Source organism: Solanum dulcamara, chromosome 9 (assembly GCF_947179165.1).
Source record: "Solanum dulcamara chromosome 9, daSolDulc1.2, whole genome shotgun sequence".
NCBI classification, from domain to species: domain Eukaryota; kingdom Viridiplantae; phylum Streptophyta; class Magnoliopsida; order Solanales; family Solanaceae; genus Solanum; species Solanum dulcamara.
Window position 1 is genome coordinate 12359407 of NC_077245.1, and position 24188 is coordinate 12383594.

The 24188-nt window shown below is 37.3% G+C and overlaps 1 protein-coding gene and 1 long non-coding RNA gene across 5 annotated transcripts; one reads left to right on the forward strand and one right to left on the reverse strand.

Moving 5' to 3' along the window:
- The first annotated feature begins 936 nt into the window (after positions 1-936).
- On the forward strand, positions 937-10895 carry LOC129902170 (uncharacterized). Of its 3 annotated transcripts, none has more exons than XM_055977246.1 (16): positions 937-1038; positions 1130-1245; positions 1333-3631; positions 3708-4097; positions 4173-5276; positions 5350-5421; positions 5520-5639; positions 5735-5806; positions 5883-5993; positions 6263-6445; positions 6596-6769; positions 6886-6939; positions 7047-8549; positions 9204-9473; positions 9663-9769; positions 9876-10013. In XM_055977246.1, exons 2-16 carry the CDS (start codon positions 1132-1134, stop codon positions 9885-9887), a joined length of 6585 nt encoding a protein of 2194 aa, XP_055833221.1. In that variant the 5' UTR covers positions 937-1038; positions 1130-1131; the 3' UTR covers positions 9888-10013. The 3 variants fall into 3 exon arrangements, with proteins under 3 accessions (XP_055833221.1, XP_055833218.1, XP_055833219.1); XM_055977243.1 differs by adding an exon at positions 10356-10895 and having other exon boundaries at positions 938-1038; positions 9663-10262; XM_055977244.1 differs by adding an exon at positions 10356-10895 and having other exon boundaries at positions 938-1038; positions 5523-5639; positions 9663-10262.
- A 370-nt stretch (positions 10896-11265) lies between these two features.
- Positions 11266-14399, reverse strand: LOC129902171 (uncharacterized). 2 transcript variants are annotated; one of them, XR_008770055.1, is made up of 2 exons: positions 14145-14399; positions 11266-11853 (listed from the first exon to the last, which is right to left on the reverse strand). It is a non-coding gene; the product is annotated as an uncharacterized LOC129902171 (long non-coding RNA). The 2 variants fall into 2 exon arrangements; XR_008770054.1 differs by lacking the exon at positions 14145-14399 and adding an exon at positions 12522-12939.
- Positions 14400-24188: the final 9789 nt, after the last annotated feature.

Sequence of the window (24188 nt, forward strand, 5' to 3'; positions counted from 1 at the left end):
AGGTTGTACATCTCTTTTACTTCTATTAATAATAAAATAAAATGAGCTTTTGAGCCCTCTTTATTTTTTTTTTTAAAAGTATGGCCGTTGGATTAAATGAATTTGACGGATGAGATTGGATATGAGACATAAGGTTCGGATCGTCTTGAAAGGACTCTTTGGATCAACCACTTTATGGACCCCAATTTATTAACTGTACTAAAGTTGATTAAACGCACACCAACTTTATAACAGATAAACCTTAATATGCAAGTCTCTTTGTACTCTATTACTTTATCAATTTCTAGACTAGATTTCCTCCACCTCATCTACTCAGTTTAAATAATTTGTGGGATTTTCTTTAGTACAAGATTTTAAAAGTCAAACAATTTAATTTTAACTGCAAATTTGAATATGAAATTTTTAAGTTTTTTGAATATCCTTTTTTATATATTTGAAAATGACGTTAAAAGTAATATACGTCATAATAATAAATAATTTAAAATATTTAAAAAATATATGAAAAAATTACGATCAAGGAAAAAATTATTTGAATCTTGAAATTCGAAAGATATTACATAACTTGAGAGTATTACTTTATTTGAAATTTCAAAATTAGAGTTGTGTTTGACCATACTTTTCGTAATAAATATTTAGAATTTGAATATATTTTTTTATAAAAACATGAAACATAATTTAAATTAGGAAATTTATAAAAACAAAAATTTATAAAAGTGAAAATAGGTTTTAAGTATTTTTCAAATTCAAATTGTAATTTTCCATATTCAAACGTTGATTTTCAAATATAATAAAAAATATTTCGGAAAAAAATAAAAAAAATATTCATGGTATCGTAAAGATAAAGAAAGCTCATACATTTTATACGCTCCATCGCAAACTTCCCTAACGCGCTTTTCTGCACGTGATGGTATCGTATTCGTTGAGGAGCGGGAAATCCCCTCAAATTCAAATTTCAAATCCTTATCCCTTCGATTAAATTCAAACAGTGCCCCAAAAATTCAAAATTTTCACCAGGAAAACCAAAATTCTCTATCTCAGGTATGATCTTCCTGCCAAATCTTCTTTTACTGTTTGATCTTTCTCTTCCATTTTCCCTCTTTTTTTCTGATTAGTGAATGAAAAAATGTAGAGATGGATTTTGAAAATATGAAAAGGAAACAACTACAAGCACTATGCAAGGAACATGGAATTCCTGCAAATTTAACCAATTTAGAAATGGCCAACAAGCTTTCTTCACTTCTTAAGGTAATGGGTAATCTTTATTTCTTTATTTTACTTTCTGTGTTTCAAGAAAATTTCTGTGTTTTTGGTTAAATTTATGGTTATGTTCAGGTAAATGATGAAAAGCCCTTAACTCGAGGGCGATCATGTTTAAAGATATTGGATGAGAATGTGAATGATAGAGAGTTTGATGTTGTAAATAGGAAGGTAAAGAAAGTGAAGTTTAGTCCTGATAATGAAATTATCGAGTTCACGAGATCGGCTCGAGGGGAAAGGGTAGGGAGGCGGAAGACAATGTTGTACAAGAACAACTTGAACGTTAGGAGTGATGGATTAAAGGTAGGCATTTTGGATAGTCCAGTTAGGGTTACTAGGTCGCAGAGAGTGAATATGGAAGATGGTGTTACTGAGAAAAAGGGCAAGACAAGGCATGTGAAAGATAGTGTAATTTCAGTGAGTGAGAGTAAGGATGAAGTTGGAGTGACCACAAGAAGATCTTTGAAGAACAAGGAAGGAAACGAGGGCGTGAATGATGGTTTGCGGATGACTAGAAGAGTAAGAAGTCGGAAAAATGCCAAGGACGGTGTAGAGGATTCTCAGGAGGAACTGAAGATAGACGAAAGTGAAAAGGAAATTGGTAGGGTAGAGAAGAGGGACAAGAAAGTGACATTCATTAGCGGTGGTCAAATGGATGAGTGCACAAAGTCTGAAACAAAAGCCAAGGAGACAAAAAGAGTAACGAGAAGGAAATCTATGGCTCATAATCAGACCTTGCCTGTTCAAATTGAGGTTGATGCTGAAGTAAGGGAGGAGGTTGCGGAGAAGCCAGCTCGGGTTACAAGGTCTCGGAACTTGAAACCAGTTGAGGATAATGTCTTTAACAAAAGGAACCGGACAAGGGGTAAGAACTGTACTGAATTTGTTGAATCTTCAGTTGAAGCTGTCAAAGATGAAGTCAGAGTAAACACGAGAAGGTCTCAGCAGAATAGTGTGGTGGAGGCACCCAAAAAGGCTTTGAAGAGGCCTGGAAGGGTAGCTAATAAGGATGAGGAGGGAGCAAGGTTGAGTGATGGTGTTACTAAAGAAAAGATGGTTACTAGGGGTACGACCAGAAATCAGTCTAACTTAACTGTAGAAGCTTCAACATCGGAAAGTGGAACTAAAATTGTTGAATCTAAGGGGAAACTTCAAGTGGTTGTTCAACTTGAAGAACTAATAGATCTTCCTCTTAGAAGAAGTGATAGGCGCAAATCTGTTTTTCCTTTGGAGAAATTGAGAGGTGATGAAGTTGCGGCCAAGAAGGAGAAAAGAAATTTCTTAAATGCTAATGATGATGAGCTAAGGCAAAAAGGTACAGAAGAAGAACCCCAGAAGGCATTGAAGCGGTCAAAAAGGCTTGCTACACAAGTGGCAGATTCAGTATTGGCCAAAGATGATATTGCTGAAAATAAAATAGATAGACCAACTGAATCTCAAGGGACTCTTGAAGTGGTTCTTCAAACTGGAGAAGTTCCTATGAGAAGTAATAGGCGCAAATCTGTTGTTCCTTCGTTGGAGAAAGTAAGAAGTGATGAAGTTGTGGTTGTGAAGGAGAAAAGAAACTTAAATGCTAAGGATGGCGAGATAAGGAGTAAAGGGACAAAAGAAGAACCCCAGAAGACATCAAAGCGGTCAAAAAGGCTTGCTAAACAAATGGAAGATCCTGTACTTGCTAAACGTGATATTGCTGAAAATAAATTAGAAGAAGGGAGAAGCTCTAGAGGGAATGTTTCTAATGCAAATGTAGACACCAAGATATTGGACAGTTCAGTGCAGGAAGAAACTTCTGTGGTGAAAGAAGAGAGGAGAGGTTCTGGAAGGAGTGCTGCTAGGCATACTCTTGCAGCTGTTTCAGATGATAAGAAGGAAAAAGGTGAGAATAAGCTGACAAAGAGAAACTGCACTGTTATTCAAGAAAAAGATTCTACCAAGAAGTTCACCCTGCAAGATTTAGATTCTCCGAAACAGTCCATGAGTAGTACAAAAGCAAGTGACAAGGCTGCAGTTGTTAAAAAGACAAGTACTGCTGGGAAGAAGCAGCAGGGTCGACTAAAAAGATCTAATGTGATCGTAGAAGTTCCCATGCCTGAGGACATGGAAATAGTCAGAGAACCAGACAATATAGATTGTAATATCTCAGGGTCACGAGGTACAACGGGCTTCTCAAGATCATCTCAGAATGAGTTAGAAGCTGTCCCAGATGATTTCAATATAGTTCTTGCTGTCACCAAGGATGACACAGCTGCTGAGTCGAGCACCCTAGCTGACAAATTGATTGAGGAACGACCTTTCGTAGATGCGAATTCTTCTCAATCTGAAAACAACTCCGCATCGAAATCTCTTTCATTCAGTGATCCTTTCAACTCTGACGGTTAGTGTATCTGGTCTTATGTTAATATTATGCATTGTCTTGTGAAGAATGCTAATTCATTATTTCGTATTTTCAGCTAGACCTGAGGAAAATTTAGTAGCGGAATTTCTGAAGTCTGACCATGAGGAGCCTGCAAGCAAAGGCCTATGTCCTAGCTTTGTTTTGGCTGATGATGCAGTTCCAAATGACATAACTTCTGACCAACAGGAGCCTGGTGCAATAGCAGCAGATAATGCAGAAGAATTTGTCATAGGATTATCTTTTGATGTTCTTGATAATTGTTCTCTAAGCCAGAGTGATAATGTGGGAGAGAACCTTGATTCTGGAACTAAGGATGATGCAGCTGCTGAGTCAAGCAGCCTAGCTGATAAATTGATAGAGGAAGAACCACTTGTAGAAGCAAGCGCTTCTCCATCTGAAAATAATTCCACACCTGATCCATTCAGTGATTCATTCAACTCCAATGGTTAGTCTATCTGGTCATAAGTAACATTATGCATTTTCTCGTGAAGAGTACTAATTCATTATTTCGTATTTGCAGCTAGACCCAAGGAGAACCTAGATGAGGAACTTTTGCAGTTTGATCATGAGGCGTCTGCAAGCAAAGATCTATGTCCAAGTCCAGTTTTGGCTGAAGATGTTGTTCCAAATGAAATAACCTCTGACAAACAGGAGCATGGTTCAATAGCAGCAGATAATGCAGAAGGATTATCTGATGAAGTTCTTGATAATTGTTCACTAAGCCAGAGTGATAATATGGAAGAGAGCCCTGATTCTGGCTTTAAAGAACAATCGGAGGCTGGATGTGTTGTTACTGAAGGAATAACTTATGGTGATCAGGAGCCTGCAAGCAAAGGCCTAGGTCCTAGCTCATCTTTGGCTGATGATGCAGTTCCAAATGACATAACTTCTGACAAACAGGAGCATGGTGCAGTTGTGGCGGATAATGCAGAAGAACTTGACACAGGTTTATCTAATGAAGTTCTTGATAATATGGAAGAGAACCTTGATGCTGGCTTGAAAGAGCAATCAGAGTCTGGATGTGTTGTTAAGGAGGGGGTAGCTTATGGTGAACGGGAGCCTGAAAGCAAAGGCCTATGTCCTAGTTCTGTTTTGGCTGATGATGTAGCCCCAAATGACATAACTTCTGACAAGCTGGAGCATGGTACAATTGCAGCAGATAATGCAGAAGAATTTGACTCAGGATCATCTAATGAAGTTCTTGATGACTGTTCAGTAAATCACAGTGATAATATGGAAGAGAAGCTTGATTCTGGTTTTAAAGAACAATCAGAGAGTCGATGTAATGATTCTGTTAGTGTAAATTATGGTGAACAAGCGCTAACTGTAACAGACCATGCAAAAGAGTTTGGTGCGGGGTTGTCAAGTAATGTCTCGTTGGACACTTTGGGGGCTTTCAATCAGAGCAATGAGATGGAAGTTAAAGTTTCTGAGGCAGAAGATGAATCTGGTCCTATGGAACAAGCAGAAGCTGAATCTGATCCCGTGGAAGCTAAGCATGATCTAGATGCACCTACCTTCACAAGTCAAGGTGAAATACATGCAGAAGAATGTGCAAACTTGGAGGCGGCTGCTTCTGAGAAAACTGTTTCAAGTCCCATAAAAGCAGTTCTAGATCTCCAAGGCAAGCAGCATTTTTTCATTACTTGCTGATTCTAGGAATTTCACAATACATTTACCATCTCTTTTTGTTGCAGAACCGGGTATTCTTGGTGATGGCATCGCATTACATGTAACTTCTTCAGAGGACAGTGATGAAGAGAAGCAAGGTAGTTATGAGGTTCTTTCACCTCCTAAAGGTAGTTTTGAGGTTTTCTCACCTCCCGTTCTTTGCAATTTGCTCATTTCTCTACCTTTTTTGATGCAGCAGGCGAAGAACTTAAAAATTTGTTTGCCACTCCTTGTTATGTTTCACACTCTAAAGAAGAAAAGAAAGCGTCTTTGGATGGTGATTCAAGGGATGAGGATCTCAACAGAGAGGGGCAAGGTTAGCTTCATAATGCTTCTTTTTACATTTACATTTTGCAATTTATTGCTGTAAATCAAAGTTTTGTTCGGCATTTTGCCTTGTGATTTCTGCAGTTTCTCCCATTAGTGGTTATGATACATCAAGTCTCCAAAGTTCTGTCCGTGATTGTGGTGAACATGGCCAAGGTCAGTCCTAGACTTTTTTTTCTTCTTCTTCCCCAAAGAGTATATGTTACTTACAGCTCGATCATGCTATGTACAGGAGAATATTTGAAAAATTTGTTTGCCACACCATTTGGTAGTAGAAGCAGCAAGGTAGAAATAGCAGCCGGTAGCAGTCAATACAAGCACAGTTGCCATGAAAATGAGAACAGTTAGTATTCCTTCCTTAATTATGGTCCGAGTCATTTTATTGCTTGGTTTATATTCTTAGTTGAAGCCGTAGGATTTCAAAATTTAGGTTGTTCGTTAACATGCCAGTAAATCTCTTTTCCCCCTTTACTTTTCAAACCATCAATTTTCTCTTACTTTGACCATATATGCTTATCACTTTGTAAGTATATTTGGACATGCAGCTGAATCATCTGCTAGCAATGGTAATGATTTTGTAAAACTTCACAAAGCATGTCTAACTTGATGCAGTGGGGGAAGTTCTTAAAGGCTTGTTTGCTACGCCCTCTGCTGTTTCACAATCTGTTGTACACCAACACTACCTTTTTCAAAGTCAATTGAGTGGAGAAGCAATGACCAAGAGAGAAGGACTTGGCTCAAGCGGAAAAGAAAATTTAAGTGAATCTGTGAGGGGTTTGATTGAGAACAAGCAAGGTTGGTTCTGAATTTCCTTTCTTTTGACATGGTCTCTTTTGAAAACCAGTTTCTGCCTTCCCGCTGGATTTTCAGTTGTTCTTCACGTTCTCCCCCTCCCCCTCCCTTCTTTTTCCGTTTCTAATGTGTTAGGGATGTATATTGTAACAGTGGAACATGTAAGGAATTCGTTTGCCTCACCAGTCTCTGTGAAATGCACTAACCAAGAGACTACTTCTAGCGAAGGAAAGTACAGCCAGAGTCATGAAATGAAAATTTATATTTGCAGTGGAGTGGAAAGAAATCTTGGTGAATCTGAAGCTGGGTCTGTTGGAGTCGACCAAGGTAGTAAATTATCCTTTTAACCATATTGGATTTACACAAGCTGAGTGTTCAAACATGAAATTAGTTTGTGTTTGCTCAAGCTTCTACTACTAACATCAAAGCCTTATTTCTTGTAGCTCCCGAGACTTCACATATCACTGCTTTCAACTATGGTGATGAAAATGAACAAGGTTAGTTCTGAACTATCTCGCAAACTGTATAAAGTAACTATGAATCTCCTATCATCTTCTATTTGCTGCTTTATTGTCCATTAATAGCGTTAATTCCTGATGCACAGAAAATCAATTGAAAATGCTGTTTGATTCACCCATTGTTACCACCCAGTCTCTGAACCAAATGGATGGAACATCAAGAAAGACAGAAACCAAGAATTGTTTTTTGTCTGGCAGTGTTCAAGGGCTAGGGTTCTCTCGTAACAAAGTCTTTCCAGTTGCACATCCGAATGCTATGGATCTGGACGAGCGTGAGAGCGTAGATTCCAAACATTTTGAAGAACAAATTAAAGTTGGGAAGATCAAAGAAACTGCTGAGTGCATGAAAGAATCCAGTGCACTTGAAGAAAAGAACAATGAAGGTCAGGGTAATGTGCTCTCAGTAACATCAGCTAAAAGCATGACTCCATTGAAGAAGGAGGAGTTTTCTTCTCAAGAACGTAATATCAAAGAAACTGCTGAGTGCATGAAAGAATCCAGTGCTCTTGATGAAGAGAACAATGAAGGTCAGGGTAATATGCTGTCTGCAACGTCAGCTAAAAACATGACTCCATTGTGGAATGATGAGTTTTCTTCTCAAGAACCTAAGACGGCAGATGTTGCAAAGTCGGGGGAAATGGTTAGTGACACAGAGATGACTACAAGACGTGAAAGCTATGTTCAGGAAGTTGTTGACATAGAGGAACACAAAATTGAGGAAACAGTGGCTGACAAGGATTTGTTGCTATTTTCTTCTCAAGAACCTAAGACAGCAGATGTTGCAATGTCAGGAGAAATGGTTATAGACAGAGAGATTAATACAAGACATGAAAGCTGTGTTCAGGAAATTGGTGACATAGAGGAATACAAAATTGAGGAAACGGTGGCTGACAGGGATTTGTTGCAAAGAGGAGATATCTCTAGAGGTCTGGAAGAAGATGTTTATGTTGGAATTGCAAACGAAAGCACTTCTCCTATTATTTCAGAGCCTACATGTGATGATGTTGGATTTTCTGGACAGAAAATGATGCCGGATATCAATAAGAGCAGTCTCGAGAACGTTAAAACATCTGATGCTTTTAATGAAGGTACTGAAGACCACTTGAAACTGCAGTTTGCGACCCCAATCAAAAGAACAAGCCCTTCCAGATTGGGTGAAGCTTCTAGTTGTCAATTGAAGACAGCAACGATTGCAATGGCCTCTGAAATGGCTGGTAAGCAGCCTGAGCAAGGGTTTGAATTTTCTGGAGAACCACTTACTGTTGAGATTATTAGTGGAGGTTCCAATAGTACAAAAAGATCTTATTTCTCCAAGGAGATTGAACAATTTGAAGGAGGGCCTCTGTTTCCTATACCATCAAAAGGTACATGTCCTCTTCAGTTGGAGGAAAGTCCTGGTTGTGAGGAAGATATCTTCAATTATCTGGATGGTGTTAAGTTCCTTAACTCTCAGGAACAAAATTTTGCACAGCACAAAGATCGTCAACTTCTAAGTGAAATGACATATGATGCTGGTGAAGCTACACTCGATTGGTTTCAAACAAAAGACGACAATGTTCCCGGACAGAAAGAACTGGAGGCGCAGAAAGGTAATATTTTTACTCCTTTTCAATATATTTGGCAATAATTGTAGATTCACAGAATGATAAAATATACTTGTAGATTCATGTCGTGTATGTGATTAATTGCAAGTCTGAGTATATCATACAATGAAATCTTGAATGGTACAATTATTAATTTGGAATGGTTAAATGGAGTGCAGTGGAAGAATATGTAAATATTTTTTCAGATGCTTGAAACATTTGGAATCAGTTTTCTTGGAACACTATATAGTGGAAATTTATAAATATCAAGGATAAAATAGTATAATATTTGGTCAAATCAGAGTGCTTGTAAGCTGAAAAATTATATGTTGGGGATGGCCAGCGGTATGGCTTTTGGGTAAACATCAAAGTGCTTATAAGTGGTTATTAGGTGCCAATCATAAAAAGTCAATTTTTGACCGGCTTATAAACTTATCCAAAGACCCTCTTTATCTATTGAATTATGGTGGCAGTGCTATCGGGATTATTGTTACTAAATGAAGTACCGGATTTTGTCAGGTAGTTCTTTAGAATGATTGGTACCTAATCCTAGAAGTATTGAGGGAATATAGTATTTACTCGTACACTTTTCTCATATTCTATTTTGTAAGGTCCCTAAATAGATGCATAGACCTGAAATTTGGATTGCCAATTCTGCAGAAAATGATTATGCCCACCCGTTTGAGCCCTTGCATGAGGAAGGGGAAGTCGCAGAAGATGATGCTCTGGCTGAGGGCAACGAAGACGATCATCTAGTAGCGTATCAGGAATCTCTAGAAGAAGGATTAATTGATACTGATGAAGCAGCAAAACGTGGTGCTGTATGTGATGCAGTTTTCCAACAACCTAACATTTCTTTAACTGATATCAAAACTGAGAACATAACTCAGGAGAGCACAAGGAAGACTGATGGCATTTCCGTTAGTGCTGGTGAGTTCATTAAGTCTCTATGAGCAACAAAGAAAGAAAAATAAAACTTTTCTTTGTGCATGAAATTTGTATGTAGAGGTTACCCATTTCTTAACCTAAGAGGCAACTATATGAAAAATTTGTGATTCTGAACTTCCAATTATCTTGAATTGTTTTGTTTTACTAATATATTTTAGTAATGAATTTCAGAAAGTGGAATTCTTGAATTTGATGCTGAATCCACTGCATTAAGAAGTCAGGAAACGATTATCATCAGAGTAGAAGAGACTGAGGGAGATAAAGTACAAAAATTAGAAGTGAGAAATATCAGTAATGCTTTCCTACAGAATATTCCCAATGATGATAAATTTGCAAAAAAAAATTCAATAGTTTTGCATGCTGATGAGCAGTTCCACTTTCCAGAACATTATGTGAAAGAAAATGTTTCGACCACTGAGGAGTTTACGGCTTCCACAAATGAATGTGAACATGTTTCTAAGGAAGATGATCTTGCTGCTGAGGGAGACAGACTTGTTATTTTTGAATCAAATGAGAGCACATCTATGAATGTTAACGCTTCAGGTCTCACCACAAAAATGGACCTGCCTGGAATATTCGCAGGAGAGAGTGACAATAAAACCCATTCAGCATTATCTGAAGAGCCTCAGAGTGGAAGTGATCAGGGGATTTCCAGTGCAGCTAAACAACAAGATGAGGATTCTTTTGATATAAAGGAGCATGAATCAACAGAAGCAGTGTTATTATCACCCTCTTCAAAATCTCGTGAAAACATTAGCTTTATCAAGAAAGGTAAACAAGGCTGGCTGATCCACTGGATTTGTCTGATAAATTTCGAAATTTTAGGTTTGACTATACTAATTATGGATTTGTTGTCTCATTTAGGCATTGCTGGTGAAGATACATTGATGTTTGAGAACAAGGATGAGTTGGCTGAAAAGAAAGTACCTTTAACGCCAGCAGCAGGTGTGGTTAAAACTTCTTTTGCCAAGCACTTGAACTCCACTGTGAAAAAGAAGAATGCCAGAAGCATTCTGATACATGGAACCCCCAACAAACTAACTCAGATAGCTGACATGAAGGAAAATGCTCCAAGTGTTAAGGGAGATATCGGCACTTTAACAGCTGTAAGGCCTGAGAAGCGACCTGCTTTGAAAGACCTTCCATGGAAATAGAAGAAACATGTCTGTAAATCTTGAGTTTTTTCTTTTTCTGATTGCCCTGGTTTGTTGATGGCATGCATCTCATGGCTATATTTCTTACATGAGAGCATACAGATTGTGTATTTATGTCATTTTTATGTTATTCCATGGGTTTGACATTGTAACTATTCTTCTGATTTTTTTGGTAAAAGATTGATTGACAAGAACAAGTCTCTAAATGTAATGATTTTATTACCAAATCACACAGATAATTTCCAGTTTTCCCAGCTTAAAGATGGAACAATTACATAGATAAACTAAGTTGTTTAAAAGATATCAAACTATGACATTTTTGATTAATTACACCATATAAAACTGAACTAGGTAAATTGTCGCGCTTTGTGTGGGATCGAACTACCCCAGGTCACATCTTATTGATTTTAGTGTAGTTGTTACCCCAATTTGGTTTAAAGTTTGCCCCACTTTGTCCCCATTCTGAGTGTCTTTGATTAATCGTTCCAAGTAAGACATTGAATAACTTATTCTTTATTTTAACTTGCAATGTAAATAGGTTGAACAACATGTTGACCAAGCATCATTTGAGACATTTCTAATTTACAAAAATATAGCAAATTACGTCCACATTCTTGGTGTTTTTGATTTAACCGTTCCAAGAAGAGATATATATTGAGTAACATGTTCTTTATTCTAACTTGCAACATTAACATGCTTAACAACATGTAGACCAAGTTATACAACTCTCAGTTTGTGTTAGCTCTGTTTCTCTATGAAGAGACATAAGAGAATTGTCGGTCGATTTTGGTTCTGGATCAGGACCTTCGAAGTTGGGAGGCGTCCTGTGAAACGGCTCAGAGGAATATAACTGTCAAAGAAGAAAAGAAATCTTCACAAGTCTTTGAAAAGGTAACCTCGTCTTAATTTTAGAAGAAACTATTCTGCACCTGTCCTTTTCTGTTACATAATTTGTCTATGTTAATCTTCTTCTTCTTTGAGTTATCGCCTTGTAGTGAAGCGTGTCATTGTCTTTGAGGTATCACCTCATCAGGTCTATAATATCTACTACCAATATCAATATCAAGCTGCACAGGTTGATCTTCTATTGGTTCGGCATTCTTGGTAGTGTTGGAAGAGGTACTGGTGCCTCTGCCCGGAGCTCTGAGTATCTTCAACCCTCATGAATCAACTCAAAGTTTCTTTTTCCTCAATAGACAACTACGTACCTATTCATCATAAGCACAACTTCACTTGTTCTAGACTATCCAAATTAAAAAATATTTGCACATCAAGAAATAAAAGAGACCACACCAACAACTAAAGGAATTCCCATTAAATTGTTAAGCATAACTACCATATACTCTGAAGTGAAAGTGAAATCATTCAGTATGAACTATTTCCCGTATCCCGTGTTTTTATCAGCTTATATGCCAACCCCTATTTCCTTTTCCTTCATTGTCTTAGTGGTTAAGTTGCTTCTTTCCCTTAAAGTTGAGCCTACCACAGCTCTCTCGTGTTGTACCAAGTCATGAAATTTGCCCCGCAACATCAGTTTTTCACCCTGGACAAACTGACCTGCCCAAACTAAAGAGGCTTCCAAGGTCAAATTCCCCCCAAACACATACTAGGATAGAGAAATCTGACAGCGATAATCCAAGTGTCCTTACACAACAACAAAAACAGCTCTTAGCTGCAATAAATATGTACATTAACAAAGAGTGTTAAAACTTTTACCGGCATTAGTTGATTGTCATTGGATCCATTGTTGCTATAGGCTTTAGAGATATTTACAAAGATTGCTAATTGCCTCTAAAAAGACATATTTAGCGGCTATTAAGCTATTGTCATTGATTAATTTCCGCTAAAGATAATTTTCTTTGTAGAGTTAACTAACCTCCAATTCATGTCCAGGCATTTTGCATATCATCCTCATTAAGTTTTCCCCTGATCATTCGGTAGGTTAGTTCTTAGTATCTGTTATATAGTTTTAATTGTATAAACTACTTGCCTGTAATGTATGTATTGTAACAGATTCATAATTTGCTGGATTGAATTTGCCGTATAGAACATGAGCTGTGGTTATGTTCAGCGGCATTCACATTCCATATCCATCACGAATCCTCATTTGTATTTTGAGTTATCTGAACGTGCGACATTGTGAAATGTTAATTCTGTATTTTAATAAATGAAATGTTGGGGGCGAGGCGTTGCAGGTAGTTTAGTTGATGTATCAATTAAAAAATGGAATGTCAATTGTGTTGGGTAAAATAAGTGCATGGTCTAATTTACAATTTTACGTGACATTTTGGAGGGTTTAGGTGTCAAAGGCAGGATGCAAAGCTTCTAAGGCAATAGAGCACAACTTATGGAATTTTATGGAGCAATTCTAAATCGTGGTCAAGAGATGAAGTACAGTAAACAAAGATGGACATAATGAAATAACAGGTAAGACATGTAACTCTACAAAGTTGGTGCGTTGGGTTGTTTTTTTAGTTGCAGAATTTGGTAGGAAGGTAAATGGTAGATGTCGAAAGAAACTATATCAAAGTAAAGGCTACGGTAAAGTATATTGTATAGGGAATTTCGGGAGAGATGGGGAATAGCTTAACATTTGAACAATAAAAAATTGTGTCATGTTAAAGTAGTGGTGCCCCATTACTTTTTATTTTAGAGATGACAAGGGGGATCATTAGGATCACAAGTTAGAGGAGCTGAAGATGCTTTATTTCTGTCATTTATCTTTTTTTTCCTATACTTTATATATATGCCCCGGACAACTCTTTCAGAGACGTAAACGGTGTCATGTTAGAGTAGCAGTGCACCGTTCCTTTCTTGTTTAAGCATTGACAGGGTGGGGGATCATTAGGATGACGGTAGAAGTCGTAGTACAGAGTAATGGGAGACTTACATGTGACAAAAGTAAAGGAAAGTGAGTGCAAAGGGGGAATGCATAAGCTCTGGATGATCCTTAGCGAGTGTGGCGGCTGGCGACACTTTTCTGCTTACTGAGCTAACTACTAAAAAGTTCACAGAACTTACTTTGGCTTCCCTCTCAACAGAAAGTTATTGAAAATGGATAGCGTGAACTTAAGACTGACAAAGCTATATCCCACGCAAAGTTGCTGATTCAAAGAAAGAAGAAATCACAAGTGAGAGGAACAGGGAGATGCTTTATTTCTTTCATTTTGTTTTTTCCTATACTATCTAAATATGAACCGGGCAACTCTTTCAGCGATCAAGCTTGTTAATTATTATTGATACATAAAAGATGATGAAAGGGCAATATTTGTTAGACAAAATTATGTACGTACGCCATAACAATTACGGTTATTCTCTTGAGGGGCAAGGTCCATTACAGGCAGAAACGAACTCGCACTTTGGAGCTGTAAGCAAGTTATTTATTAGAAATAAACATTACAGTGCGTAGTAAGAGCCAAGTCATCTTTTAAGGTTAAGTTGGTGGGTAGAAACATGTAGAAATTGTGTGAACACGGAGTATGTTGATAAAGGAGCGTACCTGGATAGAGTGTACGTAGGATTTGACAGTAGCATTTTGCATAGCAGCAAAAGACGGGGCTCAATAACTTTCAATGACAAGCGATAAAGTGACGGTTGAGGCATCTAATCCTGTTTGTTGAAGTTGGAGCAGTGAAGCCACCGTCTGAGTTTCTATATCCATGAGTATTATTGTGATGAGTATATTGGCTAAGCTGAAGAATGACTGAGAGAAAATTTGGGGATTTTTGATTTCTTTCAACTGTGTAGAAGAAGAAGACAGCTGTACTACACTACACCTACTTATGCTAATTACTACTTAGCTAACACTCTTAACAACCATCCTCTAACAACTTTCTAATGGATTAATTAGTGTGGGACCTACACTAATAACTAACTAACTAATTACTAGACAACCAACTACTAACTAATTGCACCATGTGCACAGCACCAAACCATGTGCACAGCACACTACTGCCAATAAGTATCAACTGTAGAAGATAAGTGCATCACTTAATTTCACGGTGTTTAAGTAGAATGTTCATTGCATGATTTCATTGTGTTTAATTAGAACGTTCAGTAGGAAAACAGTGCAGCCCCCAAGGTTTCCCTGATGTTTTTTTTTTTTTTTGCTAGAAAGTGGTCAATATTTGTTTCCTGATCATTGTATCATAATTTGTGACCCGTCAACTATAACCGCAAATGTAACTTTCTAATCATCAGTGATATTACCAAGCTGGACCTGAGGGTTAATTCAAAAAGTAAAGCAAACAAATGTGTATATTTAAAAGCATGTGTGTTTTTATTTGTATTTTTAGTAGAAGAAATTGGATAGTTGGTAAGAATTTGCAGTGGCATTTGCCATAGCTTAAAAGACGGGAAGAGAGTGTGGACAGTACGAATTTTTGCCGGTATGTTGGACAAGAGAAAAAAGAACAAATAAATCAATTTTGTATTCAATGTAATTGATCCTAATCAGACAAAATCGAAAAATATGGAATAAAAAAAATTAGTAAAAAAGTACCTCGTGCGTCACATAAATTAATCACCGAATCAGGCCAACAAACAAATGAATTTCAAGATCACTGATAGATCATCAACTTCGTTCAAAAAAAGCCAAATGTATAGTTTTTTTTACTAACAACAAGACTATCCATCTTGAGTAGGAAGTGATGAAAAGTCATGGTGTGCAAACCGACAATGGTATAGCCTAACCATCAGTCGACATCGTGGCGGCGTGGTGCACAAGCTCAAAGATAGAGCACGAGAGCTGTGAGTGTTACATCTTATGTAGCCGGCTTTGATAGTGGCAATCTGTACCATCGGAGAGGAAAAACTGTTGCGGAAAACACCCTTTCCTTCTTTCTTATCTCTTGTTGAAAGCTCTGTCAAACCCCCTTTTTATGTGACTACTGTGTAACGACCTGCCTCCGTCGTTACGGATAAGCCAATAGGGAAGGAATTCGGGCCAGAAAAGTTTGGGTAGTGATTTTGGAAAAATTGAGCCTAGGCCAGACTTGAACGAATTCTGAGTTAGGGAAAATCTAGGGTCATTTGGATTTGGATGGAGGATTGAGTCTTTAATTTGATTTGGTTAGCTGATAGCCAAGACAATATGAAGACTGTATGACTTTACAGAATCACAATCGGGCGAGTAAAATTCCCGAAATTGGATTTGGCATGGAAGGTATATTTTAAGGCGTCTTAGGGTGAGGGTATGTTGTGATATGAGAGACTTGGAGACTCTTTATGAGCTCACTATCTCCGCATATCTCGCCAGAGCGGGAATAGTTCCGCCAAGGTAGGGCCGCCAGAGCGGGATGGTCCCGCTGTGGTGGGACAGAACATGACTTAAGTTGGAAAAAAGTCCCAGAACGGATTTATTCATTCCCACTTCGTTCTTAAGAGACCAAAAGCGACACATGGTGAATTCTTGCTGGTTTCCACCATAGTTTGTGTCAAAGGTAAGTAAATCACTCCCTTAATTCATATTTTGATTCCTAGAACCTAGAAATTATGATTGGTGGTCATTGGGGGAAGGTTTTGGTCAGAAACTAATGGTGGAAAATAGCCCTTGATGGAGGTTAGGATCATGGGTTGGTCTAAGAAGGGGAATTATGCTAAATTCGTGTAAATTAGATCATTATATTGATCCTTTGTATGTATTTACTGTCTTTAGACCAAGTACAAGCTGAACGAATCCGAAAAGAGAAAGCTCCTGCACTTTAGGGTTGTCAAGCTTGATTTCGAGGTATGTGATGGATTTCCTGTATGTTATTAATATACTTGCTAAATTACTCTACTATATGCATATGTGTATATGAATAGGGAAACATGCAATGATTTGTGTGAAATGATTACTTATTGGCCATGACGTGTAATGAACCCATACTTGGTAGCTATGATAGTTTGAGTATTCACTATGATTAGGGCTCTTCAAAACCAAATCGGAACCAATAATTCGAACAACTAATTTAGTTATTGGATTAATGGTTCGGGTCTCGGTTTACTACAAAAGACTTATCAATTTATCGGATCGGGTGTCGGTTTTGCCATATTTCTAATCGGATCACCTGATAACCCGATAAAAAACTAATTAAAATATTAAATAATTAGCTATTAAGTAATAACTAATAAGTATTAACTATTAAGCCTTAGTCCTTACAACCAGTTAGGCAGTTACCGCCTTAGGACCTTAGGGTTTACACTCAAAATTTGACTAAAGCTGCGCAACCGCAGCAGTCATCACTGTCTCTCAGACTGTTACGCCGACGACGCTGCAGTCCAGTTCTCACGCCAGAACTCTGATTTGGCCAAACTTAGAAAAGATCCTAGCAGTGATGACATCTAGAATGGTAGTATGTTAAGAGATGAAACTTTGGTAAGTTAATTATTCAACTCCCTTTGCATCTTCACTATATAATTGTTCTTGCTACCATGTTACATGAGCTGTAGTTAATGATGATTGATAACTACACTTTGTATGCTTCCTTTCATGCTTGTGGCTGACATCGTATCCAAAATAAAGTATAGGGTCCTTTTCTTTTCCTGCAATATATACATTAAAATGCAAAAATATTCTTTTATATTTGAATATATTGAAATAATGAAAAAGATGGAGTGTCATGAGAACAAACCACTATTTGTTTGGGATTAGTACTTAATATGAAATCATCAGCACCTAAGTTGTGTTTGGCTTCTTCTTCTTTGGATGGAGATGTGCTAATGACATTCACATGATTCCAAATGCTTTTCCAAATTTAACAGCCACACGTCCAAGTCCACCAAGACCTATTACTCCTATTTTTTCCCTTTTGTATCCACCAAGTTATTTTCTTTCAAATGAGTACTTAAGATGGATGCACAACAGAACTTACTTAAGTCTTTGTTTTTATCTTCTCAAAGACAGTGAGTCACTAAGATATGCCTGCTGCAATAGTGCAAAACTGCAATCTGCAGTGAATAAGTTTTTATTAGTAATGGCCTCGTATGATCATTAATGATTTTCATTAGTAATGTTGCAATGGTTTACCCCCATCCCTTATCTATCAGTGACTACGGACTACTGCTTACTGTTTATTAGTGATTACTCCATAAGTATTTCTCAATGAAAATTGTGTGAAATGTTAACAGTTAACCCAATAATCGAACCGATAATGAACAATAACCGATAAATCAATAACCGATAAACTGATATCTTAATGGTTCGATAACAGTTTATCATGATTACAAACCGATAAGCGATAACTAAAATCGATAAATTCCAAAACAGAACTGAACCGATCGATATGCACCCCTAATGTGATTGTGGCTGAATTGTATGCTTGGATCGGGTGTCACGTTTCGACACACATTTGGATCGGGTGTCACATTCCGATACAACCTTGAACCGGGTGTCACGTTCCGACACATAAACACGTGGTTGCAAATCCCATGAGAGGACCCTTACATGAAAGTGAAATTGCATGATATTGAGAATGATGAACTGTGATAATGTTTATTACTAGTTAGGAGATGATTTTGGTTAGGTCTGTTCTGTATATATGTACTTATTGTGCAGTATTTACTTTTGCATGACTCATTTACTGGCTAGCCGCGTGATCCTACCAGTACACTGTTATTTTTGTAAATTGATACTACACTTGCTTTGCCTTGTTTGAGTACATGGCATATTCAACCAGCTGCGGAGTGACCTCTCATAGAAGACCGTTAGCTACCAGAGTCTAAGGGTGAGCCATTTCTCCAGGCTACAGTGGACTCTTCTTACTCTAGTCCTTCTTTCAAGGATTGATTTTAAACACTGTTTATTTTATGACTTGTTAGGTGTAAGACTGACCACGTCGTTATGAATGGGATAATGGAGAAGGAATTTGGGACAGAACTTCGAGTAGTAATTTTGGAAAATTTGAGCTTAAGCTAGACTTGGATGAATTTTGAGTTAGGCGAGGTTTGGATTAACCTTGTGATAGGTGGAGGATCGAATCAGTAATCTGATTTAGTTAGCTGCCAAGATGATATGGAGCATTTATGGCTTCGAGGAATCGCATTCGGGTGAGTAAAACTCTTAAAATTGGACTTGGCGGGAAAGGTATGATTTAAGAGGCCATGGATATGAGTGTGTTGTAAAATGGGAGGTTGGAGCTCAAGTCCCAAACTCACTATCTCTGCAAATCCCGCCAGAGAGGGATTATTTCCGCTAGAGCGGGATTATTTTTGCCAAAGCAGGATGGTCTCGCTGTGATGGGACAGTAGCGACTTAAAGACGGGGTAAAAACCCAAAACGATATTTTTTTGCAACACTATTCTTAAGACGTTAGGAGGCGACCTATGATGATTTTTATCATTTTCCATAGATTTCCACGCTTAAGGTAAGATTTCTACTTTGTAAATTCATCATTCAATTCCTAAGACCCATAAACTAGGATGGGTGGTCATTGCGAGAGGTTTTTGGCCTGTAGGTAATGATGAGAATTAGCCCTAGGTGGGGTTTAGGATCATGGGTTGGTCTAAGAGGGGAATTGTACTATAATTCGACTAAGGTAGACCATTATATTAATCCTTTGTATGTATTGTTGTTTTTAGATCAAGAACAAACAGAACGAACGTGAAAAGGGAAGGCTATTGCATCTTTGAGTGGTTGAAGCTCGAATTTGAGGTAGGTGATATTTTTGTTTCCCGTATATGTTTCATGTACTTTTTAAATTGCTTCATGGTATGCATATGTGTATATGAATAGGGAACATGCTAGATTTTATGTGAAATGATCACTTACTGGTCTGTTTTATGATGAACCTGTTCTTGGTGGTAAAATGTTGACTATGATTGTGAAATTGTGATTGCTTGTATGTTTGGATCGGGTGTCACGTTCCGACATATAATCGGATTGGGTGTCATATTCGGACATATATTTGGATCGGGTGTCACGTTCCGACACATATATTTTAATCGTGTGTCACGTTCCGACATGAATTAAGTGTTTGAAAGTCTAATGAGAGGATCCTTATGTGAAGTTACATGATATTGAGGTTGTTGAACTGTGATCTTGCTGATTATTGTTTGGAATGAAAATAGTTAAGTTATTCTATATATGTGCTTATTGTGTTGAGTTTACTTGTCCATGATCTGCTTACTGGCTAGCCGCGTGATCCTACCAGTACACCGTTGATTTTGTGTACTGATACAACACTTGCTGTCTTTGTTTTGTACAGGGCATATTCAGCCGGCTGGGGAGAGACCTCGCTTAGAGGAGTGAAAGTTGTTCGAGTTCAAGGGTGAACTAGACCTTTCAGGCCCTTGTGGACTCTCTTTTATTTTTAGTCCTTCTTCCGGGACTTAAGCTTTCGGCACTATGGTTATGTTTCTTTCGGGGTTGCGTCTCTTTTTCTTTCTAGACTTGTTAGTTCTTTAGAGGTTTGGTACGATTGACTTTTAGTTCCTAGGATGATTTTACTTCCGTTGTTTTGGGGTTGATAACTAGATGATTCTGAGTTTATGGGAACTCAGACTATATTTTGTTGATTAAATCTGCTTCAGCATCTTTAAATTTTTATATACCTTGCTATTGTTGTTAGTTGGGCTGTAATAATGATTTTTCCATTGGAGGGTTAGTGTGAGTGCTAGTCACGGCGGGTTGGGGTTGTGGCAAATGGATTGCATTCCCTTTCCTAGACTTGATAATTTGCTAGAGTTTTGGTACATTCGACTTTCAGTTCGTAGGAGTTAAATACCGCATGTTTTGTGTTGATGACTAGATATTTCTGAGTTTATGGGAACTCAGTAGTAATTATTTGTTAAATATGCTTCCGCATCTTTAAACTGCTTATTTTTTCATGAAAGTTGTGAGTTGGGCTGTAGTAATGGTTCTCCCATCGGAAGGTTAGTGTGGGTGCTAATCATGGTGGGTCAAGATCGTGACAAAATGCCTTTCAAAGACACTACCAATGAGCAATTTTGATCTCGGCAATCCTGTGATTGTTACCTTTGATTTGAAGGGTTTCTCTACGTTAAATTTGGTATTCTTTATTTTCTCTATTTTCGGATTTGCGTCCTTCCGTCATAGCAAGTGATATCAGAATGAGGTTAAAAATGGTTGTTCATCTTGGCGGGTTTAGTTCTAGTCGCAACCTATGTGACAGTAATGAAGAATATTTTTGTTGGAGAAATTTTTTAGAGGGGTTCTTTGCGCGAGACATAGATTTTGCAGAGGAGATGCAACCCGTTGAAAATTATGTGAAGAAGGTAAAATAAATTTATTTTATCAGAAATTCAGGTCAAGGGGGAGAATTGTTTGGTGTTTGTCCTAACTTTTCTAGTATAATTAGATTTTTCTTTTCCTAAAAGAAAACACAAAGTCTCCATATTTGGATAGTCTTTTTTCTTGTAGAAAAATATTTATGACTCTATAAAAAGGCTCATTTCTTCTAACTTGATAGAATTCACAATGTAGTTTTAGGGGCTTTGAGAGTTTTGTGTAGAGGAAAAGATGATCAAACACAAGTGTTATGTTAACTTTTGTGTGAACCTCTTTTTGTTCTAAGTAAATTGTGTGAGGTTATTTGTCTCGATATTTTGTACTCTCATATTAATATAGTGAATTGCTCATATTCTTTTGTAGACGTAGGTCAGTTGATCGAACCATGTTAAATATTTGTGTCTCTTTTGATATATTTCTTGTTTATCTTTTTACTCATGGTCTATCGAGGTTTGCTTTGCTAGCTTCATCATGACACCTAATTATTTCAATCCTAACAAATATACACCTCGTTTAAAAAGTGATGCATATATATACCTCTCTGTCTAACAAATAGTGCATATTTATCCTTTTCGTTAACAGACATATATTTGTTGAATTATAAAAATATATGAGAAAGTTTTTTAATTGTGTATAAGACATGAGTCGAGTTAAATGAGTTTAGCAAATTTATTGTTAAAAAGATTAATTTTTTAATTTGATATGGCATGGAAACTAGGAGAAAAGGAGAGTTTTATATTGTTTAGTATATTCTGAGGAAAATAGTGATAGTTAAGTAATGCCTACTGGAAAAAATAATTAAGGGTGACAAGAAAGTTTCAAACTAAGAAAAAATGACACGTCTTAATTATTGAGTAGGGGTGACAATTTTAAAATTAGTATTAATGACACTAATTTGAGAAAACCTCAAGTTTTATTAATTACACAACAGTCCTACTTTTCGCTTCACACCCTACCCCCTGCCCTGCTACTGTCATCGCCAACACTACCTGCCCGTTGCGGCTACAACCACCACCTCCTCTACCTTCTCCTCATCCTCCACAACAACCATCAGCTCCTCCTCAATTATCACTATCACCCCCTCCTTCTCCACCGTCATAACCATCACTTTCATCAACTCTAACTTTTTTACATGACTTTCTGTCAGAAAATTAAAAGACCTTCGAGGTTGTTTAAGTAACTCAAACAACTGCTGAAGTTATTGCAACAACTAAAATAATTATTGCAATAACTATCTAGTTGTTCAATTGACTTGATATTTGATTTTTATAATTTTCTTTTCAAAATTTTCATCATCAAAGAAAACTAGTCCATAAAAATAAAAACAAAAAAGTGGATAAGTGTAACGATTCGAACCATTGTTATCTAGGAGGTAAATTTTTTTTGTGAACTAAGTTGATCTGGGTCTATGCCATCCCGCCATAGCGAGAATATTCCCGCCACAGCGGTGCCGCCATTCCAGAATGAGACCCGCCATAGCAGAATCGACAGGACAGAATTAAAAGATGCAAATTTTTATTTTTCTCCTTCATCCTTTAAGTGTTAAAATAGACGAGGGTCACCGTAGAAACTCTCAAAAATATGCTCTAGGAATGGAGAGAAGGGAGGAAGGAAATTCTAGTGTAAAAAAGGCCACAACCCACAGATTTCAGAACTATCTCTATTATTTCTCCTTCAGAGAGTAGGGTATCGTGCTATAATCCTTCTATAACTATTTGACGCTCAGGTAGGCTAGATTTTTCCTTATTGAATAGTTGTAAATCTGTTCCTAACGTATATTATATCGTAGATTGATGGGAGATTTCATACTTAGGCCATCGGGCACGATGTCTAGATGGTTAAATGATTATTATTATTGTTTAGGGCAGGAATGTATAATGTGGGTCATTATTATTCCGTGATTAGTGATAGTGATCCAGTCCTTGAATATAAACCTTGGTGATACTTGTTGAGAGGGCTGATGATTCTCGTGAGATTAAGTGTAGGGAGATTGCTGAGTTATAATAAGATCCCGAGACTTGTGAGTTATCAAAATATTGATCGTTGATGTATATAGAAGGATATGCCTGTATGTATAATTATGTGTGTTCATGCTGAATACTCCTTGTAAAGTACTTGAGCAATGTGTATTCATGAAAGAAGGATGAATGTGAAATGACTATTTGTGATTAACTACATGTAATGAACCTGTTACTTGATTGTGCAAGTCTGTGGACCCTTTATTGTTGATTGTGATTATGATTGTGGTTATTGGACCGGATAGCACGCCGGTGCATATAAGATTTGGTACCACGCTAGTACATATTAAATCGGTGTTACGTGGACATATATTGAATCAGGTTTCACGCCGATACATATTGGATCGAGTACCACGCCAGTACATATTGGATCGAGTGTCACACAGACACATATTGAATCGGATACCACGTCGATACATATTGAATTGAGTGTCATGCCGATACACTAACAATTTATGTATGGGTTCCATGAGAGAACCATTGTTGACTGATTACTTGTGAATGAATATGATTTCATGGGTGATGACTGTTGTAATTGTAATTGACACAACTATAATTGACCATGCCCATTTTGTGTAATAATTGATATGAAAAGATCAGAAGTTCAAATGTTATCTGTGTTACTATATTGTAATGGTGTCATTGGTGTCACTATATTGTGGTGGTTAGATGTGTTTTCGTATTTCTGGTATGGGAACGTGCGGGAGTAGAAAGTGGAGTGGTCGATATGGGGATGGAGTGACTAGGTTATGCCTTGTGAAGAAAGTTCAGTATGTGATGGTTAGTGAAGCCTTGCTATAGTATATTATGTGGTCAAAGACTAGTTTGTGACGGATTTGAGGTGATGTGTAGTCGTAAACTCCTCTATGGGTGAAAGAAGGGTTAGGTCTTGACCTGTATTACAGTTGACAGCGAACCAAATAGAAGGTTGATATCATATATATATATAAGTCCTTCATTTTTCTTCCTCATTTTTATTTTATTTTATTTTATATTGTAACGTATATCTAATTTTTCTTGATTTTTTTAATAATATATATTGTGTTTAAGTGATTCGTTATTTTTTAAATTCTGAATCCGCTTCTAATAACTAAATTTTCTATGATTCTATTTTTTCTAGCCACTTTATTGATCTTTTTATGAGGTTAATCTCTCTCTCTCTCTTACTCAATTACTTGCAAGTATACACAACATTTGAATCATAAGTGTCACGATCCAACCCACCGAGCCTTGCGGGCACCTACTCTAACACCTAGATAGGAGAACACTAAAACAAATATAATGCGAAAGTTTGACA

Bases quoted from the DNA above. Each gene is read 5' to 3' on its own strand.
- LOC129902170 (XM_055977243.1), top strand. From the start codon at position 1,132: ATGGATTTTGAAAATATGAAAAGGAAACAACTACAAGCACTATGCAAG. The intron at 5,807-5,882 runs GTCAGTCCTAGA...TGCTATGTACAG, and splicing joins TTGTGGTGAACATGGCCAAG to GAGAATATTTGAAAAATTTG. The intron at 10,263-10,355 runs GTAAACAAGGCT...TGTCTCATTTAG, and splicing joins CATTAGCTTTATCAAGAAAG to GCATTGCTGGTGAAGATACA.